The sequence below is a fragment of the Buceros rhinoceros genome, unplaced genomic scaffold (assembly GCF_000710305.1).
Source record: "Buceros rhinoceros silvestris isolate BGI_N320 unplaced genomic scaffold, ASM71030v1 scaffold34793, whole genome shotgun sequence".
NCBI classification, from domain to species: Eukaryota; Metazoa; Chordata; class Aves; order Bucerotiformes; family Bucerotidae; genus Buceros; species Buceros rhinoceros.
The window spans coordinates 11589-12515 of NW_010403613.1; the positions used below are offsets into that span (position 1 = coordinate 11589).

Genomic DNA, 927 nt, shown 5'->3' on the forward strand with positions numbered 1-927 from the left:
TCCCCTGCTCCTGCCTGGTCATGGCAACGTCCCACGGCAGATGGTAGCAGGGACAGTCCCACCAAACGCTCCAAAAGCCTGGAGGAAACTCTGGCTCTGTCTGGGCAGACCTTGATCAGTAGCAAGAGGGAGGCGTGGACCTCCCCTCCTGGTCATTGCTAGCAGCAAGGAGCAGGTTCACCCCACCAGCCTGGCTCCCCAGCCCCTCTCCTGGGAGAGCGTCCCTTCCCTTCGCTCGCTGTCTCGGTGGCCAGCACGTTCTCACCTTGAGGGGAGTGGAAATGGCAGCTGGAATGTGGGCTGGAAAAAAAAAGAAAGAGGAAAAAAAAAGGAGAAAATCTTGAGGCTTGTCCAAACCTACTCATGTTTATATTGGAGGCTGTGAGTGACATCAGAGCAGGGAGAGTATAAACACCAGCGGGACCTGCTCCGGGCTTTAAAACCTGCGAACACGCTGCTGCCTCCAAACTGCCTGGGGGGTGATGTGCTGAAGCGGCGGAGGGGAGCGCAGCATGAGGCTCCAGCTGGAAAAGCAGCTCCTCTTCCTCTCCCTCCTCTGCATCCTCTCCAAGGTAAGGGAGATGGGGCCCTGGGGTGGCTTTAGCCTTACTCAGGGAAGCACCTGCTTCTTGCAAAGTGAGATGCAGGGAGGACTGGGGTGTTACAACGAGCCCGGTGGCTAACGCCGCTCATTTGTGCAGTCCATGACGGGTAGAGCTGTGCGTGGGAGAGACGTTTTGCAGCTAAGCAGCAGGGTTCTAGCATCCCCGGGCCAAAGGCATCTGCTGTGCCAGGCCAGGGAGCACGCAGAAGTGACAGCAATGTGCTGTGTTTGCTCGCCAGTCCCTGCAGCTCTCCCACGCCCGGGGCTGTGGTATGCGTCGCTGCAAGCAAGCGGCAGCTCAGTGGTAGCGGCTCCTGCAGACT

General features: G+C 58.6%; 1 protein-coding gene across 1 annotated transcript in view; it reads left to right on the forward strand.

The window, feature by feature from the left end:
- Positions 1 to 512: 512 nt before the first annotated feature.
- Positions 513 to 927, forward strand: part of WISP2 (WNT1 inducible signaling pathway protein 2) — a gene marked incomplete at its 3' end in the record, with an annotated part of 4259 nt that continues 3844 nt past the window's right edge. Inside the window, exon 1 of the mRNA XM_010133076.1 lies at positions 513 to 572. Within this exon, the coding sequence (XP_010131378.1) occupies positions 513 to 572 (60 nt within the window). The remainder of the gene's footprint in view (positions 573 to 927) is intronic.